The sequence below is a fragment of the Xyrauchen texanus genome, chromosome 33 (assembly GCF_025860055.1).
Source record: "Xyrauchen texanus isolate HMW12.3.18 chromosome 33, RBS_HiC_50CHRs, whole genome shotgun sequence".
NCBI lineage: Eukaryota > Metazoa > Chordata > Actinopteri > Cypriniformes > Catostomidae > Xyrauchen > Xyrauchen texanus.
Window position 1 is genome coordinate 738,460 of NC_068308.1, and position 22,288 is coordinate 760,747.

Here is a 22,288-nt window from a genome sequence, read left to right on the forward strand (position 1 = left end):
ATTTGAACCAAAATACAGTAAAAACAGTGATATTGTGAACTCTTTTTACAATTTAAAGAACAGTTTTCTATTTTAATATATTGTAAAATGTCATTTGCTGATGCTGATTTTCTAATATGGGCATATTTAAAGTGCATTTTACTCATTTAACCTGAACACATTTGCAAGGACAAGCTTTGTTGATGATAATGAGGCAGCATAAACACTAGATAAAATATAATCTAAACATTCATATCATATTTATATTATACAGCATACAATTTAAATACCTGCTTTAGCCGAAACAGCATTTCAATGTAAATAAAACTTGCTTATTGGGACATATTTCAAATGTCAGTACTCTGAATCCTGGCTGGCAAGTCTGGAAACAGTCCCACTAGTAATATATGTACACTCACCTAAAGGATTATTAGGAACACCATACTAATACTGTGTTTGACCCCCTTTCGCCTTCAGAACTGCCTTAATTCTACGTGGCATTGATTCAACAAGGTGCTGAAAGCATTCTTTAGAAATGTTGGCCCATATTGATAGGATAGCATCTTGCAGTTGATGGAGATTTGTGGGATGCACATCCAGGGCACGAAGCTCCCGTTCCACCACATCCCAAAGATGCTCTATTGGGTTGAGATCTGGTGACTGTGGGGGCCATTTTAGTACAGTGAACTCATTGTCATGTTCAAGAAACCAATTTGAAATGATTCGAGCTTTGTGACATGGTGCATTAACCTGCTGGAAGTAGCCATCAGAGGATGGGTACATGGTGGCCATAAAGGGATGGACCTGGTCAGAAACAATGCTCAGGTAGGCCGTGGCATTTAAACGATGCCCAATTGGCACTAAGGGGCCTAAAGTGTGCCAAGAAAACATCCCCCATACCATTACACCACCACCACCAGCCTGCACAGTGGTAACAAGGCATGATGGATCCATGTTCTCATTCTGTTTATGCCAAATTCTGACTCTACCATCTGAATGTCTCAACAGAAATCGAGACTCATCAGACCAGGCAACATTTTTCCAGTCTTCAACTGTCCAATTTTGGTGAGCTCTTGCAAATTGTAGCCTCTTTTTCCTATTTGTAGTGGAGATGAGTGGTACCCGGTGGGGTCTTCTGCTGTTGTAGCCCATCTGCCTCAAGGTTGTGCATGTTGTGGCTTCACAAATGCTTTGCTGCATACCTCGGTTGTAACGAGTGGTTATTTCAGGCAAAGTTGCTCTTCTATCAGCTTGAATCAGTCGGCCCATTCTCCTCTGACCTCTAGCATCAACAAGGCATTTTCAGCCCACAGGACTGCCGCATACTGGATGTTTTTCCTTTTCACACCATTCTTTGTAAACCCTAGAAATGGTTGTGCGTGAAAATCCCAGTAACTGAGCAGATTGTGAAATACTCAGACCGGCCCGTCTGGCACCAACAACCATGCCACGCTCAAAATTGCTTAAATCACCTTTCTTTCCCATTCTGACATTCAGTTTGGAGTTCAGGAGATTGTCTTGACCAGGACCACACCCCTAAATGCATTGAAGCAACTGCCATGTGATTGGTTGATTAGATAATTGCATTAATGAGAAATTGAACAGGTGTTCCTAATAATCCTTTAGGTGAGTGTACATGTTTATATAAAATAGCATGTCAAATAATGAAAACTAAATGCCTTACTCGTCCGAAATTGTAGCCTCGGCTGGATCAAGTCTCTCTTCAAAATACAAATGTTCATCGGAGTCCCGCTCTTCTTCTGAGGAAAATGTTAACTCTTCGTCACTATACAGGAGTTTCCTCGCCTGTGTATCATTACAAACCCTCAGAAAAGCGAATTAATTGTCTTTACATTAACCTCACAGTCAGGGTCGTTTACCATTTCCCTTGATCATCTCAGCACATTAGCGTATGAATGGCGCGCTCTGCTGGTGGGTTTGATCACATTACAGATAATTAGATAGCCTAGTAAAAACTGTACAGCACTTTGTTTCATACAGATTACATTGCAGGAGAATATTTGTTTTAAATTTGAATAGTTTTATTTAAAAGACATTTTAAGCTTTCTTTAGACATATGTTTCATGTTTGTGTGATAAGTATTCGCGGAGTTTCAGTTCATTTTTGTGACGTGTTTCTGAAATATGCTCGAGAACACAGAGACTGCTGAAAGCTCACCCTTTTTATTTTCTTTATTTTACAAAAGCACAATATTTTGTTGTTATTGTGAGTGTACACAAATAAAAGTAGACCCGTTATAGTCTTTAATGATGTCTTACACTTATCTGTATACCCAAAATGACGGAGTATTTTAAGTTGTTTCAGCTGTAATGACGAAAATATCCAGCAGGACGCGCTGGCGTCCATCGACCCCAGAGGGTTAAATATGAGAGAAATATCGCTCAATCACCATTACATTACATTCATGCACACCCCAAAACAAATCACATAGTTTTGAAAATTCTGACTTATATGTTTTATAAGATATATTTAAAGTGTGAACTAATATTTCTGTGTATTTTCATATATGCAGAGTGCTCTGTCATTATAAAGATCTCATTATTTTACATCACAAGCTATTATGATGTCATCTTACCATAAGTTCATGAGACCCAGCGAAAAAGTTTTACAATTTCCCTTATTTAAATGTCAATATAGTGTTAGGTGCATAAAATACATATAATAAAACAGTGATCATTGAAAAAATTCAATTTTATTCATATTGTATTTGAACTTTTATACGTTTAATTCCATATTTATAGAGCAAGGAGAGGAAGTTGTCATGGTCAAACTCTCAAATATTTATTATCTCTGAAAAGCACAGAGAGTCCTCTGATAAAACTTCAATAACAAATGTACCATACGAAAATGAAGATAAGGACCTTTAAACCCTAATGGTACTGAAAACAGTTTAATGTCAAATGTTACACTCTTTTGTTTTGATGGCCAAATTAGAATTTTCTGACAATTCTTACATTTTAAAGACACAGGTTTAAAGATACTCATTATGAATTTCGTTTTAATTTGTGGAATTTGCAAGAATCTGTTAAAATGTGAAATGATCTCATCATTTCAGGGCATTAAATCCAATAAGAATTGTATTTCTCAAATCAAAATGATTGTTCCTCACTAAAAGAATTGTTAAATTCCACATTAATGAAATTCTTTAAGATTCCCATCCCGAATAGAATTGTTATAGTAAGTGTACAGAAATGGTAATGCTGTTGTACTTTCTGGTCAGTAAGTCTTTAACTGTCTGGGAAATAGTTTTGATCTGCTAATAGTTCAGATTGTTCACGTTTTAGGAATGGTCTTTTATTTTGATGGCAGGAGTTGGGGAGGAAGCATCAGGAGAAAGAGGACGAGGTGGGTTCAGACTTTGAGTCATGGTCCTGTAAGCGTGGAGAGATTCTGGCTAGATTCACCACTACAGAGAAGCTGTCTATAGTATGTACTTCACTTTACAGCTCTCAATTCCCCTGTCTGTGTTTACAATGAAAGACATTCATGACGCTTCTGTTTCTCTTCCAGAATCTCTTCATGGGCTCAGACAAGAGTGAGTCCTTCATTTATCCATATTTGTCTGTTCTGTTTGCTTTTGCTTGTTACAGTCATATAATCTGTTGATGGTCCAAGTATTGGCAACATGTTACTAACAGTGTCTTAAGAGACTCGCAAGCTGCATTCCGTCAGTGTTGACCCTTTGTTTGAAGGTAAAGCATCCAGTCCCAGTTCAGCGGTGTCAGAGAAGGTGCGCACTCGACTGGAGGAACTGGATGATCTGGAGGAGGTGCGTCTCCTCACGTCGGGTCTCATGCTGTAATGTTATGTTAATGGATTCAGGATGTGTATATGTGAACGTGTGGTGTATTGTGTGTGCAGGGCTCTCAGAGGGAGCTGTTGAATCTGTCCCAGCAGGACTATGTGAACCGTATAGAGGAACTCAATCAATCTCTGAAAGAGGCCTGGAGTTCAGACCAGAAGGTCAAAGCACTGAAGATAGTCATCCAGGTCTGAGAAACCAACATGAACTTGTTCCTGGTCTCATCAGTGCATGTTATTCCAAAGAAAACACATTTTGTTTTTCATAATCTTCCATCAAATTCATCTTGCTCTGCCTCTGAAAGCACCTTCCTTTTCACCAAGTGTACTTCTTTTTCAACCACCTGTCTTAGAGATTGATCAAGTCTCATTTTGTCTTTGAAATTCCTATTTCACTAAATACTGTGGCATTGATGTGCTATATGTAATATCTTTACTGTACTAAGTCATTAAATGACCATGATATGTCATTAGAGAATTAGGAAACATGTGAAGTTGAAATACTGGCTTCTCCGATAACAATGCTACAGTCAGTATATTCTACTTTGAAGTTTCCATTCCGGGCCAGAATTTCGGTTTAAGTTTTGGCCTGTGTGATCCCGCCCACTGCCCATTTCCCAATAGTATTTCCACACCGCCAGATAGCCGGATTTGAACTAGTTTGCAGGTAAACAACACGGCGTGCTGCAGACATGGAAGCCAGCAAACAAACTGGATCAGAGATTACAGATTCCCCCAACCTAAAAAGCCTCTCCTTCCGTCTAAACACCACCATGACCAGAGGTGTAGTAAACAGAGCATGTGAGCGAAGCGGAGCGGTGTGACGCTCAGCTCAATATTCCGCTCTTATGCGCGTGCGCTCCACTCAGTCGCTCGCGTCCCAAGGGAACGCTCCACTGATGAATCGCTCACGCTCACCGGTAAAACAAATCCCGCTCAGACATAAAATGTCTCTGTAGGCTACTTGCTTTCTGTTTGTACTTTGTAATGAATATCTGGAATACATGTATAAATTACAGTAGCTAGGATTGTAAATAGAAGTTATTTTGGGGTGATTCTGAATAAAAGTCTGTTCTTTTTATTCATTTAAATGCATTAAATTAACTTAATTAAAAAACATGTCTAGCCCTTTGGCAAACTTGCCTATTAAATGCAATAACTGAAAAGGTATATTTGATTTTCGTTATTTTATTTCCGTGAACATAACTGCAGTTGCAAAACAGGCATATTGCGCGCGCACGCACGCACACACAAACAAGATGAAATGCATGTAGAACTTCACAAAACACATCTGGACTATCATGCTCATAAAAGCACACACAGGTGAAATGCACTTAACAACATCTTATCAAAGCACACCTGGATGATTTACTGGCATTAGTAAAAGAAACTCGCATTCTAAAGTTTATCTATTAATTTATTTTCGAATGGTATAGGCTAGGCCTATAGCTCACCTTTTGCTGCACTACCATGTTTGCATAGCACATCCTCGTGCTTTCTGGCAATGTGACGCTTTAGATTCCAATATGAATCTTTGCTAACTCTCACAGTCTCTCCACACTCCCTTTCAATTTCTCCTCCCTGCTCGTTCTTAACTGTGATTTTTACTGTGCATTTATGCATAAGGCTCGCAACTTCCTTAAAACAATATTTGAACTCCATAACCAACCCACTATTGCTTTAGCTAATTCACCGATTCTCGAACTAGCAAATCACAATAGGGCATTCCGGGTAGAGCGAGAGGCGCTGAGCGGACGGAGCGAGCGGAGCGGAATCTTCAGAAAGGCGCTGTCCGCTCAGGAGGAAGTATTGCCGCTCTGCTCCCCGCTACGCTCACATGCTCTGGTAGTAAAACAAGGATAAATATTGGAGATGACTTTGGAAGATGGAGAGAGCTTAAAACCCAGAAGTTGGCTAATTTGCGTGTCAACATTCTGGCAACCCGCATGAGCTTCGAGTCTGGGGCAGGGCAGGGCAGACAACTCTCCAATGTTTGAATTTGGACCGCAGAATCCATTTCAAAAGTCTTTAATGACGTAAAATGGGTTGAGAAGACTATATAGTTCCTTTCTTTCCTTTTGTTTATTTGTTCATACTTTTGTGTTTTAGTGCTCTAAGCTGCTGTCGGATACATCAGTAATTCAGTTTTACCCCAGCAAGTTTGTCCTCATCACAGACATCCTGGACACATTCGGTAAGAGCTTCTCAGGTGTTTTTATTACGATATCTCACTGTTTTTAACCCCTCTGCAGTACAACTTTCTTAACTTGATATATGGGAAATATAAGACAAAGGAAAGTGATATTGTGAATTAAATCAAGAGGTTTTGTTTAATTAGTACTTGTCAACCACACGTGTCCAGGTCAGATTTCACCCCCAAATCAAAACAAAATAATAAAAAATTATCTAATGAAATAATAAAATCGTGTTTGTTTGGAAATTTTCGTGATAATTACGCACTAACCTGACAACAAAGTCATTGTTTTTGTGAACAAAAACTATAATCTTTTTTATGGCAAATAATTGGTTCTGGAAATGATGATTGCTATGACCGTATCACTGAAATGAGAATCATGGTAGAAAATTTTATATTTTCACATGCAGAGAATCTTGTGAAAGATTGTGAGATTGACCCTTTAACCCTGTAAAATTATTGTCAAAATATTAATAACTCCAGTCTTGACCAACACAAAATATGTATCGTTTGAAATCTTAGAAGCTCTATTTTGTTGTAAAGCAAGAGTAGAATACAAACAAAATAGACAAAAATATAGCATGTAACAGCTAATTGTATGTCTTTGACAAATATGTTCGTGTTGCTTATATGTCGCATTTCTGCTTATAACTTCAAAAGAGATAAACAGAACATAAAATATCACATATCATTATTTAGAGGAGGTGGTTATCTTTCAAACGAGCCCACATCCAAGATAATCAGATGTATAGATCATTAGATAATCCACATGAAGCACAATGTTACATATGACCACCAGGAGATGGCGCCAAATACATGACACAGACTCAATAATGACTCAAATGACACATAATGGAACTCATTCTGTGAAATCTCATGACTAAAATCATGTGTGCATGCTATGCAAACCTTTAGTCATTGTTGTGTTTGCATGTGTAATTAGTTCTTATGTACAATTATTATCTTTTATTTGTCTTTTATTATCTTTTAATGATATAGATTTTAATGAATCTATATCATTACAACATTTGAAAAGTTTTATTCACAATGATACCAAACACTTGACCCGCCTTGTTTGTTTTTATTTATTTTTTATTTTTTAATAAGCCTTAAATTCTGGGTATACCACTGAAACAGGAAATCTTTAAAAACACCTTCAGATTAAACAGGTTCTTCAGTGCTAATGATAAACAATGTCATAATTATTTGAGTAAAACAAAATGGGAATATGTAATTTATGTTGATGGTGTACAGATGCAGCCAGATGAAGGGAAATTGTGTGAGAGTATGGTGCTGTGATGTGAATGTGTGTGTGTGTGTGTGTGTGCAGGTGGTCTGGTCTATGACAGGATCTGGTCCATGTGTGCTGATCCACATCCTCTACCAGGTCAAATAATATGCATCATCACAACCCACCTTAGAAAACATGTCTCAAAATGAACCTGTTACCATCTCTCTGATATTTCTAATCAATTTTGTAATTCTCAGAATCGTTCTGTGCTGATGATGTGAATGACACAGCTAAAGAAACTTGTCTGAACTGGTTCTTTAAAATCGCCTCCATCAGAGAGCTCGTCCCTCGACTGTATCCTCTCTGAATGTTTTTCATTGCTTTTAAATGTTCTCATTTCAGTCCAGTGATTCATACACAGATCACAAAAGCACCTTAAAGGTGAAGTGTGTTATTTCTGCATCACATAAGATCCTTCATAAAAGGGTTAGGGGTTAGGTTAGGGTTAGTTCACAGCCATGAACCAAACCAACCAGCTCCGAGGTGAATCACAACATTACAAACTTTGATTTGAAGCAGAAAAGTATTTGAAAATCGAACACAAAAGCTGCACTGAAATGCTTGGTGTCACAGTATGTATTGTATTTGATGAAAGATGTACTTATATGCCGGTAAAACTGTACGTTCTTTTAGGTATGCATGTGAGTAGTATCGATAGATTTCAGACATACTTCATTTACGGATGTGGGCATCATCTCATGAACCGAATATATGATGGAATGACAACAACTGTGAAAACCATCCGCTCTGGTTTTATTAAACAAGCACCATTTAAGCACAAGGAACAATTATCTTGGTATATGGAGCACTTACAGTTGAGAATTCCCCACCATTCTTAGAAATCCAGCATTTTGAACGTGACGTCGCCTCAGCTCCTGAGGGATTATGGGATGAAGTGTCCAGTCAATCCGCACGTCAGAATCTCTCCAGAAATAGGATGTTATCTGGGTATTTCTCTCTTGCTGCTTCAAGAAGATTTAGTTTTGGGATGCTATATAGAATATGGATATTTGGACGCAAGGTTCAAGACTGTGTACTTTAATGAGTGAATGAACTACAATCCCATGAAGCATTGCGAAAGATAAAAAATTATGGGAATATATAAAACTTTAAGTTTTAGGTTGTTTACTGCAAAATATTCCGATATGTACAAATAGAAAAATAGTTTAAGGGTGAAGAGACACCAATTAGATTGCATCATTGGAGTAGGGGGTCGCTCTGATGCACATTTCTCAGGCTTGGTTGGCCACGGTTCTCTGATTGGTGAAGCTTTCTCTTCTGGACCATGGATAATGTAATTATTTAGCATATCTGCTATCAAACACTAATTTTGAAGTTGAAATATCCAGACTGTCGCGCTCTATTCCCGTCCTAAACTCATGCCATTGGTTGAAGTTGAAATGACTGCTCCAAGTGCTCCAGGCTTGACTGGTCAGCCACTGCTGGTGAATAATGTAACTACGCCATTGTATTGCCAAAAAGCTTGTTTCTCCATTTATGGCCATGCTGTACTAACCGTTTAATGTGATGAAATAACATTAAATGCGAAATATTACATCATATTAAAGTAGATGTTTCCACTAATGAAGGTTTGGGACTGTGTGCATTATTATGGTTCCATCAGCCCATCAGTTTTGTCATGACATTATTATCCTGTGGCTTCAGAGTGATTAGTCACATAACATTTACGACTTAAAACGAATGAGCAAATATGGCAGTATGCAGGTGGCACACTTCTGGGGTGTACCTGCATACACCAGCTGAGCAACTGCTATTGAGAAGAATATTGAAAAATGTTGATTACCACAAAAATACTAACTGTTTCAAAAGTATAGCCACAAGAAGTAAACATTCTAAATGTAATCATTTTTTTTGTGATAAATTCAGGGATTTACCAGCGTTACATCATCATTGCAGCAAAGTTGCAAAATTGGCTTCAACTGTATTAACCGCATCTGTGTTAAGTTAAAGTCAGAAGTTCACATACACATTAGTCAAATACATTTAAACTCAGTTTTTTACAATTCCTGACATTTAATCTTCGAAAACATTCCCAGCCTTTGGTCAGTTAGATGTGGAATGTCAGAATAATCATGGAGAAAATGATTTATTTCAGCTTTTATTTCTTTCATTACATTCCCAGTTGGTCAGAAGTTTACACACACTTTGTTAATCTTTGGTGGCATTGCCTTTAAATTGTTTAACTTGGGTCAAATGTTTTGGGGAGCCTTCCACAAGCTTCTCACAATAAGTTGCTGGAATTTTGGCCCATAACTTTGGAGGTATGCTTGCGGTCATTGTCCATTTGGAAGACCCATTTGTGAACGAGCTTTACATCATTTTCTGGAATTTGTCAAGCTGCTTAAAATCACAGTTAACTAAGTGTATGTAACCTCTGACCCACTGGAATTGTGATATAGTCAATTAAAAGTGAAACAATCACTAAAGTGAAATGTTTACAGATTAAACCCCATTGACTTCCATTGAAAGTGTCTCACTGGAACACACATCTTTAGAGAAACAAGTTGAAATAATGTTTGTGGTTATCAACATTATGCCACAAATACTGATGATTGATCTTAACTTTTATTGAACCCTGAATATTTATGTGAGCTGAAATCTCCCTTGACTGTGACACAGATATGTCGAAGCTGCTCTTCTGAAATGCAATCGCTTCTTGACAAAGTCGTGAGTATCTGAGCGCAATACTTCACTGCTGTTAAGTATGTAGTTAGTGTGAGTTCATGTGACTGATTGTCGGTCTCAATAAGGGGGATTCAGGAGACGCTGCAGAGACTGACGGCAATGATCAGAGGAATAGGAGACCCGCTGGTGGCTGTATATGCACGAGCATACTTATGCAGGGTGAGAAAAATCTGAATAATGTTCTGTGATTATACAACCTCTCACAACATGTTTCCTATAATTAGTGGTATTTGCATCACTATTACTAGTGCTCATACTCCGGGTTAGTGATCTGAACAAACACTATTTATTAAACTGTTGTCTTGTTGAGGAGAGGTGAGCTGTTACTTTACTAGGAGATAAGACTTACAATTTTTACCTGGCAGACAACCATAGACCTTTAGACTTGCTTTTAAATGATCATTGCCAGACTTCATTTCACTTGAGCCAGTAAACAACCATCCAGAACATCGTGGTTACTTTTTCACATTCAAAGAGCACTTGTGAAAATGTAGTTATAAATGTTCTCTCTCTCTCGGTCAGGTGGGGATGGAGGTGGCTCCTCACCTGAAGGACAGTCTGAATAAGAACTTCTTCGACCTGCTGGCGTCGTTCCGTCAGATTCATGGTGACAGTGTTCAGAATCAGCTGGTGTTACAGCGAGTGGAGATTCCAGTGTATCTGACTCTCTATTCTCCTGCCATTCACTGGATCCTGCAGTGTGTGGCGTACAGAGCTCCAGAGGTACAGACACAGCACACGGGGGGAAATCACTTTCAAAGTAATTTTAACATCACATATCACGGATGTGTTTGTGTGCACAGGTCCTGCTGACAGAGATGATGGAGAGATGCAAGAAATTAGGCAACAAGTAAGATCTTCAGATCTGTTTTGTGCATGAAGAACAGAAACATATCAAACCATGATTTTAAAATGAATCATTATACATCTATTCAGAGGCTTTTTGATTACTTTTTCCATCAGGTAAGCATTGCAGTGATCATATTGTAATTTGTAGTGGATTACTTCTTCCAGATGATTAGAGTAGAACCGAACATTGTTAATAAAATCGTTTCCACAGCAGTGATTGTGTTTAGAGATTTGTTAAGTGAGTTTATGGGGATTTGTGTGGGCTACCAGGTTAATCCTGTATGCTTCTGTATGCACCCACAGTGCTCTTCTGCTGAACTCTGTCATGGGGGCGTTTCGAGCTGAATTTGTGGCTACAAGAGCAACAGATTTTATTGGCATGATCAAAGACTGTGATGAGGCAGGATTTCCCAAGGTCAGACACAAACACACATAAGAGATGGGTCAAAGACACCAGTGACTGTCTCGTGTTTATTCTGGCTCTTGTCTGTTCTCTGTAGCACTTGTTATTTGCGTCTCTGGGTCACAGTCTGTCTTCTGCCGATCCTCCAGAGAACGAGAGACTCTCTATACTCAATGAAGCATGGAAGGTCATCACTAAAGTGCGCAGTCCACGGGTAACCAGCTTTGGATCTTTTGATTTTATTGAAGTGTTCTCGTACTACCAATAACTTTTTTTTGTTGCTAACATTACCATTTCTAAAAAAATAATATCTAATATCTAAATAATATCTAATGTTTTGGAAATTATTTTGTACCCCTCTCCTGATTGGCACCTGTTCACAATGAGACCCCGCACATACTTTGTAAGCTATTTGCGGTCCATAGCTTCAGCAGTAAGATGCCAGAAAATCCTTCCTCATTTATATTTAGGGTTAATCACTTTATTGATGACCAGAGGATTATAATGACTTTTGAGGAAGAGTTTGAATGTAATTTGTTCATTCCAAACAGAGTCACATGCCCCATTGTAAAAGAGTGTGCACCCTTATACAACCATATTTCATATTTGTTTGTTCTTTGAATTTTGTTGGGTTGAATATAACATTAAAGGTAGAAAAATGTCTGACATGGATTGACTTTTGCATCTCAAAAACCTGCAATTTTAACACCCACGACATGCCAACACCAAGTAACGCCCCCTTGGATCATAAAGGATCTATTCTATTGGCTTAGAGAACTTATATATTCATATTCAATCGCTTTTTGATTCATGTTATTTGAACTAAAACATATCACATGATATTTCACATATGATATTATGTATTCAAAGAAATACATGGTCAAATTTCTCTTTTCTGTTTTCCCAAGTTAGCCTACTTACCCCAACTTCTTCTCCTCTTCATTTTCATCAAGTTTTCCCCTCGTATTCATCACTTGTGTCCAATATAACTTTTTAATTGCATAACATTCAGTAATTTTATAAACCTTTCATTTTTGTGGTTAGGTTTAAGGTTAAGTTTAGGGCAGCTGGACTCCAAGTAAACGCAACAAACAGTGAATGAAAGTGACGTCCAACCATTGCAAGACTTTAGCGAGCATTTATTAGAGGGGCATAACTTGTAGTGAGTGTGTCTTGTTGTAGTCCTACAGTTTGGCAGAAATCGCGGTTAACAAGTTTTACAATAATTTATAATTTTTATTATTATGCAACAGCACTGATGCATCATATAACAATTGTCTAAACGTCTTAGCGTATGTATTTCTGGGGGATATGTGGACGCTAACGGAAACCCCATAATAAGAAAACTGATAAATACACACACACACACACACACACATAAATAGGAGGTAGAGATGCTCCAATCTAGGGCACAACACCGCTTTTGAGCATCCCGAGCTCAGTGATGTGCTGAAGAGTAAACAGAGTGCTTCAAAAGTGCATAAATGTAAGATTATTGTGGGTGCGCAACATTTAGTTCACGGCATGAATCAGTTTATTAAAACAATCCGTTGTTCTGCCAGACACCCCAACATGAAGAATCGGCAACAAATACTGTTCACAACACCTTACAAATAAACCTTTTATTATGCAGAATAATAATGGGAACATTGCTTTCAGCAGGCAATATAAAGTCTGATCATGACTAAAATTCACATTTATTGTTGAGCGAGTTAAATTTGTACAGAAGCAACGCTTTAAATAATGAGGATGATGTCAAATTTACTCGCTGATAGTAACTACACACACATGCATCTGCACACTGTCAGCGGCTTAAACAATACAAAAAGTGCCATCTTTAATTCATCACTTTAAAATCAACACAGCTAAAAATATTAAACGTACTAGTTTGTTGTTGGATGACTAGTGGAGCATCCTGTCCCATTGGTAGAATGTTTCTTTCTAGGACTTCGTCTGCTTATTTTACATATACCCTTTAAATGCTCACAAACAGCCAATTTAAGTAGCTTTTTTGATGGATATGAGTCTGGTAAACCTGTTATTTTTGGAATTTGTGTGTTAAAGCTTCAGTTTCACGTGAAATTAAAGTTCACGTTCAGTTCGCGGCACCTGGCCATCCCTCTGTAACCATAGCAACAGCTCCAGTACCCACACAGGCACAAGAGTTTTCCTATTTAGGCTTACAAAAAATTATAAAAATAATTATTTTATATCATATACAATTTTGCCACATTAAATAAAGCATTTCACAGTTTTTAAACGTGGATTCTAAATTCTTGCGGTTAAATTAACCGGGATATTTTTAATAGCGAAACCCTGTAATCACAGCATCCCTAGCACCACATTAGTCTCGGTAAAGTGTTTACCTGCCGTTCTTACACCGATTGTACTTAAGCCATCAACGTGTGTGGTCATGTAAACACAATAAATGACTTACTTTTATGGGTGTAAGTTCATAAACGACTTGAGAGTAAACCGATCTACGCTTTATACACCTTTACTGGCATTCTTACCGGCTTAGCCAATGAACATAAGTGTTGTGTGCAAGAATAAAGTGATTATTTCAAATCTCATGTTAGATGTTTTAAATAAGTGGATTTTTGGGAGTGATCAGCACATTGATGTTCATGTAAACTTATGCCACCACATACTGGAGTGGTGGTGGCGTAGTGGGATAAAGCACATAACTGGTAATCAGGAGGTTGCTGGTTCGAACCCCACAGCCACCACCATTGTGTCCTTGAGCAAGGCACTTAACTCCAGGTTGCTCCGGGGGGATTGTCCCTGTAATAAGTGCACTGTAAGTCACTTTGGATAAAAGCGTCTGTCAAATGCATAAATGTAAATGTAAACAGGCTCATTCTACCCGTGTCGACCAGTTTATGCTTGCGCTGTATGTGACCTTACACCGATAAAGGAAAGCTGTTTATTACATTTATTATAACCACACGTGCTTTTGGCTTATTAAGCATAAGCGGAATGTGAATGGAAACACACTTGGTGAGTCTGAGAACGCAAGAATATTGCTTTACATGAGATTTGAAATAATCATGAACATTTAAACAGGTAAGAGCACAACACTAGCGCTCATTGGATTAGCCGGTGAGAACGGCAGTAAAAGTGTATTCATGCCGAGTGAAATCAGGGTAACGGGCAAAAATCTGCATGTATCGATGGTTTTTCTTCAAACCACTAAATCATATTGGCCAATGTACTTTTCTGGTGAAGCCAGAAGCAGAATGACTCTGCCAGCTGAGTCTGATACCTCACAAGGATTTTTCTCTCCACTAATTTAACGTCTAATTATCTCAAGAAAAACAGGACAATTGTGTTTTCCCCATGACAATCAACAACAGCAGTGCATTTCTCATTTTATAATGTCAGACACTATTGTGTCATTTCAGAATTAAGATGAACATGGAGAATTCTGTGTATGGTCACATGATTAATGTAAAGTGAACTAAAAATGAAGTGAAAGTGTTTGATTACAGTTTGTATTGTATTTGTAATTCAGGATTATATCAACTGTGCTGAGATCTGGGTAGAGTTCACCTGCCGTCACTTCACTGTGAGTGACCATATTCTCATTTGTGCAGAATTAAAGAAGAAGAACTTTTCTCTGTTTAATATAATGTGTCCATCACAGAAACGGGAGGTGAACACTGTCCTTGCTGACATCATCAAACACATGACTCCAGACAGAGCGTTTGAAGATGCTTATCTGCAGGTACACACATGTGTAATGAGGCCGATGTTGAGGAGATTAGGTCAGATAATGATAATGATGATGTTGATGTCAGTTGTGTTGTGTTGTGTTCTCAGCTTCAGTCGGTGATAATGAAGATTCTCACATACTTCCATGACTTCTCAGTGCTCTTCTCCATGGTAAAGGCTCTTTAACTACCACTTGTGCAGTTATATTTAAAAGTATCTTGATGACTTTTTGATCTGATGTGTGTTGCTTTAATGATTGTAGGAGAAGTTCTTGCCCTTCCTCGACATGTTTCAGAAAGACAGCGTGAGGGTGGAGGTGTGTAAATCCATCATGGAGGTCTTCATCAAGTATGTTTGTCACTCAGTATTCACAACTAAATCTAAACAGATGTTTCAGATGCAGGGCAGAGGACAGTTCAGAACAGAAGAACAAATCAGGGTCATGAAACACTAACCTACATTAACAGATGTGTATGTGTTGCCTATGATAGAAGACAATGTTAGCATCCGTAAATAACATTTTAGGAGGGAAATGGCTAATTTAGGGGTTTCTTGTGGGGATTTTCAGTTTAAAGTCAACTTCACACTATACAGTGCATCCGGAAAGTATTTACAGCACTTCAGTTTTTCCACATTTTGTAATGTTACAGCCAACATGAAAGATATTTTTCATTTTTTAAAGGGCACTTCAGTATTCACAGCCTTTGCTGAATACTTTGTTGAAGCATCTTTGGCACCAATTACAGCCTCAAGTCTTTTTGTGTATGATGCTACAAGCTTGGCACACCTATTTTTGGGCAGTTTCTCCCATTCTTCTTTGCAGGACCTCTCAAGCTCCATCAGGTTGGATGGGGAGCATTGGTGCACAGCCATTTTCAGATCTCTCCAGAGATGTTCAATCAGCTTCAAGTCTGGGCTCTGGCTGGGCCACTCAAGGACATTCACAGAGTTGTCCCGTAGCCGTTCCTTTGTTATCTTGACTGTGTGCTTAGGGTCATTGTCCTGTTGGAAGATGAACCTTCGCCCCAGTCTGAGGTCTAGAGCGCTCTGGAGCAGGTTTTCATCAAGGATGTCTCCGTACATTTCTGCATTCATACATCTTTCCCTTGTTCCTGACTAGTCTCCCAGTTCCTGCTGCTGAAAAACATCCCCACAGCATGATGCTGCCACCACCATGCTTCACTGTAGGGATGGTATTGACCAGGTGATGAGCGGTGCCTGGTTTCCTCCAGACGTGACACTTGCCATTCAGGCCAAAGAGATCAATCTTTTTTTCATCAGACCAGAGAATTTTGTTTCTCATGGGCTGAGAGTCCTTCAGGTGCCTTTTGGCAAACTCCAGGATGGCTGTCATGTGCCTTTTACTGAGGAGTGGCTTCCGTCTGGCCACTCTACCATACAGGCCTGAGTGCTGCAGAGATGGTTGCTCTTCTGGAAGGTTCTCCTCTCTCCACAGAGAAACACTGGAGCTCTGTCAGAGTGACCATCGGGTTCTTGGTCACCTCCCTGACTAAGGCCCTTCTCCCCCGATTGCTCAGTTTGGTCGGGCGGCCAGCTCTAGGAAGAGTCCTGGTGGTTCCAAACTTCTTCCATTTATGGATGATGGAGGCCACTGTGCTCATTGGGACCTTCAATGCTGAATACATTTTCTGTACCCTTCCCCAGATCTGTGCCTCGATACAATCCTGTCTCGGAGGTCTACAGACAATTCTTTGGACTTCATGGCTTGGTTTGTGCTCTGACATGCACTGTTAACTATGAGACCTTATATAGACAGGTGTGTGCATTTTCAAATCATGTCCAATCAACTGAATTTACCACAGGTGGACTCCAATCAAGTTGTAGAAACATCTCAAGGATGATCAGTGGAAACAGGAAGCACCTGAGCTCAATTTTGAGTGTCATGGCAAAGGCTGTGAATACTTATGTACATGTGATTTATTATTTTATTTTTTATAAATTTGCAAAGATTTCAAACAAACTACTTTCACGTTGTAATTATGGGGTATTGTTTGTAGAATTTTGAGGAAAATAATGAATTGAATCCATTTTGGAAAAAGGCTGCAACATAACAAAATGAGGAACAAGTGAAGCGCTGTGAATACTTTCTGGACGCACTGTAATGCATGATTGTATGCTATGAGAAGGCTCTATCCCATGATTATTCATTACACTACATGAGATTATCCTAAAACAAGTCCTTCAGTGTGCTGAGTGTTCAACACTACATGGCTTCTCCATGATGCTGACAGCGTAAACAAACCTTTGAAATGTTTGCACAACACATTTTATTATGTGTGATTTTGGAGATATGTGGTGAGGTGGACTGGGGCTCGTTTGAGTCTGTCAATACTTCCATCCTAAATGTGGGTTTGCTTACTGATCTAAGCACTTATATTTGTGACTCACATTGACATATATATTAACAGTGTTTGTCCTGTATTGGGTGTTTGTACCTGTATTCAGACACCAGCAGGAGGTGACGAGAGACCCCGTCATTCTGAACGCACTGTTACACATCTGTAAGACCATGCACGACTCTGTCAAGTGAGTGAGCTCTGTGTCAGAGAGTTCATCTGTTAATGCATGACTGCAGAGCGTTACATTGACGTGCGTGTATGTCTCTGTGTTCTAGTGCTTTAACTCTAGATGATGAGAAAAGATCTCTGGCTCTGCTCATTAATGGATTCATCCGTATGGTGAGTCTGTTCTTCAGGTCTCGTTTATCAGTTTCCCATAAACCCCTCGTTACTGACTCTATGAATGATGATTCATAAACTTCTGCGCTTCAGGTATCGTTCGGGAGAGATTTTGAGCAGCAATTGAGTTTCTGTGTGGAAGCTCGAGCGACCTTCTGCAACCTAGAGGCTGTCATCATTCACCTCATACATGTAAGCACCATGTGTCCTAATGCAGATGTTTATCTATACAGTGGCAAGAAAAAGTATGTGAACCCTTTTGGAATTAGCTGGTTTTCTGCGTTAATTGGTCATCAAATGTGATCTTATCTTCATTAAAGTCATAAGTACAGAAAAACACAATGTGCTGAAGCTTAACAACACACAAACAATTATAATCTTTCATGTCTCTATTGAACACATCCCATTAAACATTAACAGTGCTGTGGAAAAAGTAATTGAACCCTTCGATTTAATAACTGCTCGATCCTCCTTTGGTATCAATAACCTCAACCACGTGTTTCCGGTATCTGCGGATTAAATCTGCACAATGTTCAGAAGAAATTTTGGATCATTCTTTCTTACAGAACTGCTTCAGCTCAGACATATTCTTAGGATGTTCTTAGCATGTCCTATGGTCACTGTCCTTCTACATCACCCAACTTCTACTGAGCTTCAACTGGAGCACAGCCACCTAAAAATTATCCTGTAGTATATCTTGATAAACTTGGGAATTTATTTTCCCCTTGATGATGGAAAGCGTTTCAGGCCCCGAAGCAGCAAATCAGCCCCAAATCATGATGCTCCCTACACTGTACTTCACCATTGGGATGATGTTTTGATGTTGGTATGTGGTGCCCTATTTATGCCATACGTAATGCTGCGTGTTCTTCCCAAACAGTTCAACCTTGGTTTCATCAGTCCACAAAACATTTTTCCAGAAGCGTTGTGGAGTGTCAAGGTGGTCTGTGGCAAACTTAAGGTGCGCAGCAATGTTTTTGTTGGAAAACAGCAGCAGGACACCATGACTCTTTAATGTTTTTCGTAGAGTAGACTCATGAACAGAGATGTTAATCTCTGAATAAAGATTCTTTATCTGTCACTCTAGGATTCTTTTGTACCTCATTGAGCATTCTTCGGTGTTCCCTTTGAGTCATCCTGGAAAGCCACTTCTACAGAGAGTACCTATAGTACTAAATCATCTCCATTTATAGACAGTTTGTGTAACTGTGGACCGATGAATATCTAACAGCCACTTCTAGTGAGAGTACCTATAGTACTAAATCATCTCCATTTATAGACAGTTTGTGTAACTGTGGACGGATGAATATCTAACGGTCACTTCTAGTGAGAGTACCTATAGTACTAAATCACCTCCATTTATAGACAGTTTGTCTAACTGTGGACGGATGAATATCTAACGGCCACTTCTAGTGAGAGTACCTATAGTACTAAATCATCTCCATTTATAGACAGTTTGTCTAACTGTGGACAGATGAATATCTAACGGCCACTTCTCGTGAGAGTACCTATAGTACTAAATCATCTCCATTTATAGACAGTTTGTCTAACTGTGGACAGATGAATATCTAACGGCCACTTCTCGTGAGAGTACCTATAGTACTAAATCATCTCCATTTATAGACAGTTTGTCTAACTGTGGGCAGATGAATATCTAATGGACACTTCTAGTGAGAGTACCTATAGTACTAAATCATCTCCATTTATAGACAGGTTGTCTAACTGTGGACAGATGAATATCTAACGGCCACTTCTAGTGAGAGTACCTATAGTACTAAATCATCTCCATTTATAGACAGTTTGTGTAACTGTGGACAGATGAATATCTAACGGCCACTTCTAGTGAGAGTACCTATAGTACTAAATCATCTCCATTTATAGACAGGTTGTCTAACTGTGGACAGATGAATATCTAACGGCCACTTCTAGTGAGAGTACCTATAGTACTAAATCATCTCCATTTATAGACAGTTTGTGTAACTGTGGACAGATGAATATCTAACGGCCACTTCTAGTGAGAGTACCTATAGTACTAAATCATCTCCATTTATAGACAGTTTGTTTAACTGTGAACAGATGAATACCTAACGGCCACTTCTAGAGAGAGTACCTATAGTACTAAATCACCTCCATTTATAGACAGTTTGTCTGACTGTGGACAGATGAATATCTAACGGCCACTTCTAGAGAGAGTACCTATAGTACTAAATCATCTCCATTTATAGACAGTTTGTCTAACTGTGAACAGATGAATACCTAACGGCCACTTCTAGAGACAGTACCTATAGTACTAAATCATCTCCATTTATAGACAGTTTGTCTAACTGTGAACAGATGAATATCTAACGGCCACTTCTAGAGAGAGTACCTATAGTACTAAATCATCTCCATTTATAGACAGTTTGTCTAACTGTGAACAGATGAATACCTAACGGCCACTTCTAGAGAGAGCACCTATAGTACTAAATCATCTCCATTTATAGACAGTTTGTCTAACTGTGAACAGATGAATATCTAAACTCTTAAACTAAACTTTGAACCCTTTCCTGCTTTATCCAAAGCAACAATTCTTGATCGTAGGTCTTCTGAGATCTATTTTTTGCGAGGCACGGTCCACGTCAGCAGATGTTTGAGAGTTTTTATTAGTCAAAATTTCATTAATTGGATGCCAGATTTGCCAACTATGCAAGGGTCACATACTTTTTCCAACCTACACAGTGAATGTTTGAATAATGTATTTAATATGTACAAGAACAATACAATCATGTATGTGTCATTAGTTAAAACAGTTTGTGTCTGTTTGTTATTGTAAGTTAGATGAAAATCAAATCAGATTTAAAGACAAATTTAAACATAAATACAGGTCATTTCAAAGGGTTCACATAATTTTTCTTGTCACTATATCTATATATATATATATATATATATATATATATATATATATATATATATATATATATATATATATATACACACACACATATTGTGAATGCTCCATCTAAGGTCCATGTTTCTGCCACCACCTGCTTTGCATAATTTTAACATTGAAAAATGACACGTCAGCTTAAACATGAATGCAGGCAGAGTCAACTGTGTTATTTATATGTTGAGAAAAGTTCATGTCCATGTGTTATTTAATAAATGTAATGATTTATTAAACATTGGTGTCTTTCATCATATTGCTTTTGTCACCATTTCATAAAAGCAATACTGCAGTTGGGGCTGTGTAACCACAGACAGTCCACTTCACGTCATTACAAGTCTAACAGACACCCTTTGATGCTTACTGTCAGATTAAAACACTTGTTTATTGTTTTCCCTTCCTTATTTGTCACATTTTACACTGACACTATCCTGAGGTTTATCTGTAGTCTCATGTATTATATTTAACTGACATATTTATGTCTGTTTTCCAGACGGCGAATCAGTTAGCCATGGAGACCAGACGCGTGATGAAAGGAAATCACTCGCGCAAAACTGCTGCTTTTGTCAGGGTTTGTTTCACATAATGTTAATAGTGTTTGATAGCTGTATTCCTGCTCTTTTTTCCTATAGATGACCATTGTTCTGGTGATCATGTGTTGTGGTGTTTGATTGCAGGCGTGTGCGGCCTACAGTTTCATCACTATTCCGTCTCTCACCAGTATCTTCAGTCGTCTCAATCTGTACCTGCTCTCTGGACAGGTCGCGCTAGCCAACCAGTGTTTGTCTCAGGGTGAGTACTGGACTTTCTGGGGCCTCATGTTTAGAACATGGAGTAGACTTCATCCTGAAAGTGTGCAAATGGACAGAAAACCCATTTTCAGATTTACAAAACAATGTGCACCTGCACAAAGTTTACTTTATAAAGCCCAGTTAGTGGAAGATTGTCTGTAAATACAAAGGCTTTATTCCCAACCCCTTCTCCTCCCCAAAATAACCATATATGGAACTTTTTTGTGTATATTATGCATCAGCATCTAATTTACATATGCATATTATCATCCAGTCACGTGATACTACTGTGTTTAACAGTACGAGTAACTTGTTTTGAAGTAAAAATATCACAATAACATTTACCTGAGAAACATATTTGTATTAGATAGTTGCTTTAAGATAATATATCCTGAGTATTATTCTGAAATCAGTGGGAAACAGTGCTGGAGTGTTTTAAGCATAATCCAAACCTAATTTATGCAAACTTCTCAGGTACTTAAAAATGAGATTTTTTTCTAGAAGCAAAACTAAGTTAGACATCATCAGATTGGGGCTGTTTCAAATATAAAATGTGCAGTGTGTAAGCTTTTGTTTTAAGTCTTTGGATAAAAGACTTTTTGTTGTTTTAAGTCTTTGGATAAAAGACTTTTTGTTTTAAGCTTTGGATAAAAGCATATGCCAAATGCATAAATGTAAATGTGTCGCGAGTACCAAATCAAAGTTTTGTTCCTTGTACTCTTTCTTTTTTTTTTATCTCTTTTTCTCCCAATTTATAATGTCCAATTCCCACAACTTAGTAGGTCCTCCTGGTGGCGCGGTTACTTGCCTCAGAATCCGGGTGGCAGAGGACAAGTCTCAGTTGCGTCCACTTCTGAGACCGTCAATCTGCGCAATCGTTGTGCATGACATCGCGGAGACTCGCTGCATGTGGAGAC

The 22,288-nt window shown here is 38.5% G+C and overlaps 1 protein-coding gene across 2 annotated transcripts in view; it reads left to right on the top strand.

Annotated features, from left to right (window-relative positions):
* Positions 1-22,288, top strand: part of vps35l (VPS35 endosomal protein sorting factor like) — a 29,932-nt gene that overhangs the window by 2,807 nt on the left and 4,837 nt on the right. For both annotated transcript variants that reach the window (XM_052102278.1, XM_052102279.1), the window contains 22 exons: positions 3,310-3,426; positions 3,511-3,535; positions 3,693-3,769; positions 3,862-3,990; positions 5,911-5,995; positions 7,326-7,382; positions 7,484-7,580; positions 9,927-9,974; positions 10,058-10,151; positions 10,515-10,715; positions 10,796-10,842; positions 11,145-11,256; positions 11,342-11,458; positions 14,759-14,812; positions 14,891-14,971; positions 15,067-15,129; positions 15,221-15,306; positions 17,425-17,505; positions 17,594-17,657; positions 17,751-17,849; positions 21,074-21,151; positions 21,258-21,372. In XM_052102278.1, the coding sequence (XP_051958238.1) occupies positions 3,310-3,426; positions 3,511-3,535; positions 3,693-3,769; positions 3,862-3,990; positions 5,911-5,995; positions 7,326-7,382; positions 7,484-7,580; positions 9,927-9,974; positions 10,058-10,151; positions 10,515-10,715; positions 10,796-10,842; positions 11,145-11,256; positions 11,342-11,458; positions 14,759-14,812; positions 14,891-14,971; positions 15,067-15,129; positions 15,221-15,306; positions 17,425-17,505; positions 17,594-17,657; positions 17,751-17,849; positions 21,074-21,151; positions 21,258-21,372 (1,927 nt within the window). The remainder of the gene's footprint in view (positions 1-3,309; positions 3,427-3,510; positions 3,536-3,692; positions 3,770-3,861; positions 3,991-5,910; positions 5,996-7,325; positions 7,383-7,483; positions 7,581-9,926; positions 9,975-10,057; positions 10,152-10,514; positions 10,716-10,795; positions 10,843-11,144; positions 11,257-11,341; positions 11,459-14,758; positions 14,813-14,890; positions 14,972-15,066; positions 15,130-15,220; positions 15,307-17,424; positions 17,506-17,593; positions 17,658-17,750; positions 17,850-21,073; positions 21,152-21,257; positions 21,373-22,288) is intronic.